General features: G+C 51.7%; 1 protein-coding gene across 1 annotated transcript in view; it reads left to right on the forward strand.

Moving 5' to 3' along the window:
• Window positions 1-663: 663 nt before the first annotated feature.
• Window positions 664-2,309, forward strand: part of LOC107674929 (receptor-type tyrosine-protein phosphatase C-like) — a 39,625-nt gene continuing 37,979 nt past the window's right edge. The window contains exons 1-2 of the mRNA XM_016469087.1: window positions 664-1,014; window positions 1,585-1,738. Of these exons, the coding sequence (XP_016324573.1) occupies window positions 664-1,014; window positions 1,585-1,738 (505 nt within the window). The remainder of the gene's footprint in view (window positions 1,015-1,584; window positions 1,739-2,309) is intronic.

A 2,309-nucleotide genomic window follows, 5' to 3' on the forward strand; every position in this document is an offset into this window, starting at 1 on the left:
ACTGGCTGATCTTAGCTGAGTCACGGGACACACTATAGACAGCCATATAGACTGTTTCGTCACTTGGAGTTCTTGGGGCTATGTGTGAATGTGCGTAGGAGCATTCTCGCCCCTTGTCAGTCTATAACGGATCTGAGAGTGTGCTTCGACTCGGTGGAGATGCGTGCTCACCTCTCTCGGGAGCGCTCTGCGGCCATTTTGTCTTCCCTGCACCATTTCAGACTGGGCAGCTCTGATCACTTGAAGTAATGTTAGAGGCTGCTGGGACTCATGGCAGCGGCATCAGTATGTCATCTGGGTTTACTACACATGCGCTTATGGAGTTATGGCTGAAATCTCGAGCCCCTTGGACGGCGTGGACTTCGGACCGTTTGCGCATCGCGGTCTCCCGCAGCTGCATCAAAGCTCTGAGGCCGTGGCGCAAAGATCTCTTCAGCCAGGGGGATTCCCCTGGGCTTGGTGACGTCACGTGTCATGGTCACGACGGATGCATCAACTCGTGGATGGGGAGCAGTGCGCGAGGGCATGCCGGCTTCAGGGCTGTGGTCAGAACCTCAGAGCCGGTAGCACTTAAACCGCTTGGAACTGGAAGCAGTGTTCTTAGCTCTAAAGGATTTTCGGCCGCAGCTGGAACAGTGACATGTACTGATTCGCACCGACAACATGTCTGTGGTTTCATACATAAATCACCAAGCAGGCGCACGATCCAAGGCTCTGTACAAGCAGGCAGCGAATCTCCTGCTATGGACGGACCGTCACTTTCTTTTCCATCAGAGCAGCGCACATCCCCGGTCTCCTGAACCGCGGGACAGAAATGCTTTTGAGGAAGAGGATTCCTCAAGGAGAGTGGAGGCTGCATCCCGAGTCAGTTCGGATGATTTGGACCCGCTACGGGAGAGCGGAGGTGGATCTGTTCGCCACGAGCGAGAATGCGTACTGCCCGCTCTTCTTCTTCCTGTCTCACTCCCCACTGGAAGGGGACGCTCTGACATCGCACTGGCCAGCAGCCAGGCTGTATGCTTTTCTCCGAGAGTTTTCTTAAGGGAGCTAGGAGATTGCATCCCTGCGTCCGCCTTCAGTTCCGCCCTGGGACCTAGAGGTGGTGTTAAGAGCTCTTTCACAGCCACCATTCGAGCCTTTAGCATCCGTTAATATGAAGGAGTTATCTCTCAAAAGTGCACTTCTTCTTGCCCTCGCTTCGGCTAAGCGCATAGGGGATTTACATGCGTTTTCTGTGGACGGCGATTGTATTTGCTTCGGATCCGGTGACTGCAGCGTCACTATCCGGCCGAGACCGGGCTACATGCCTAAATCAACCCCCTATAGAGCGCAGATTGTTTCGCTGTCTGCCCTGTCTTCTGAGTCATCGACCTCACGTGATGCGGACGCTCAGATTTCGGTGTGCCCCATCAGGGCTTTGAGTATTTTCATTGACCGTTCGGCCAGCTTTCGGCAATCTGACCAGCTTTTTGTGTGCTTGTGCGAAGGGATGGGCCGTGTAAAAAAGGAGGCTTTCCCACTGGATTGTGGACACTATCACAGCTGTTATACGAGCCAAGGTTTGGAATGTCCTTTAGACATTAGGGCCCACTCAACAAGAGCTATCGCCGCCTCCTGGGCGTGGTCGAGAGGTATGTCTATTCAGGATATATGCTTTGCAGCCGGCTGGTCTTCTCCAAATACCTTCGCCAGGTTTTACAATCTGGATGTTCGGTTCTTAGCCTCCCAAATGCTGTCGGTGAGTGGCTGATTCACATTTATGCTACCTCTTTTCATGTGTGTTTGCGGCCTCACACAGTAATTACTCTGCACAGCCCTATATGCTATTGTTGCTGTTGTCTGCCCTGTACTCAGTGCAGCTCCTGCTATTCAATGTCTAATTCGATTGGTGTACCATCATCATCTTATGTGTTATACTGCTGCTTAACACCGTTATCTCCATCATCATGTTATGTGTTAAACTGCTGCTTTACACAGTTATCTCTGTGCAGCCCCCCCTCACAATACTGTGGTTGTTGTTGCTTCTGCCCTGTTTCTCAGAACAGCATACATTATAACTGACCAGATATGCAAATTTCGTATACCTGGGCTTTAGACGCTCATTGGCTTATCTCCACCTATCAGCTGCAAGCCCTCCTAACAAGCGTCGCTATTGGTTGTGGGAAATGTGTGTTCTATCTTTGCTGAGTATGTGACTTGTTCAGGCTGCTTGTAGCCTCTCTCATGGCGGGATTGAATGTCGTTCCCATAACGGAGAAATGTCTCCGGTTACTATCGTAACCTCGGTTCCCTGAGAGCGGGAACGAGAC

This window comes from Sinocyclocheilus anshuiensis, unplaced genomic scaffold (genome assembly GCF_001515605.1).
Source record: "Sinocyclocheilus anshuiensis isolate Anshui unplaced genomic scaffold, SAMN03320099.WGS_v1.1 scaffold1536, whole genome shotgun sequence".
NCBI classification, from domain to species: domain Eukaryota; kingdom Metazoa; phylum Chordata; class Actinopteri; order Cypriniformes; family Cyprinidae; genus Sinocyclocheilus; species Sinocyclocheilus anshuiensis.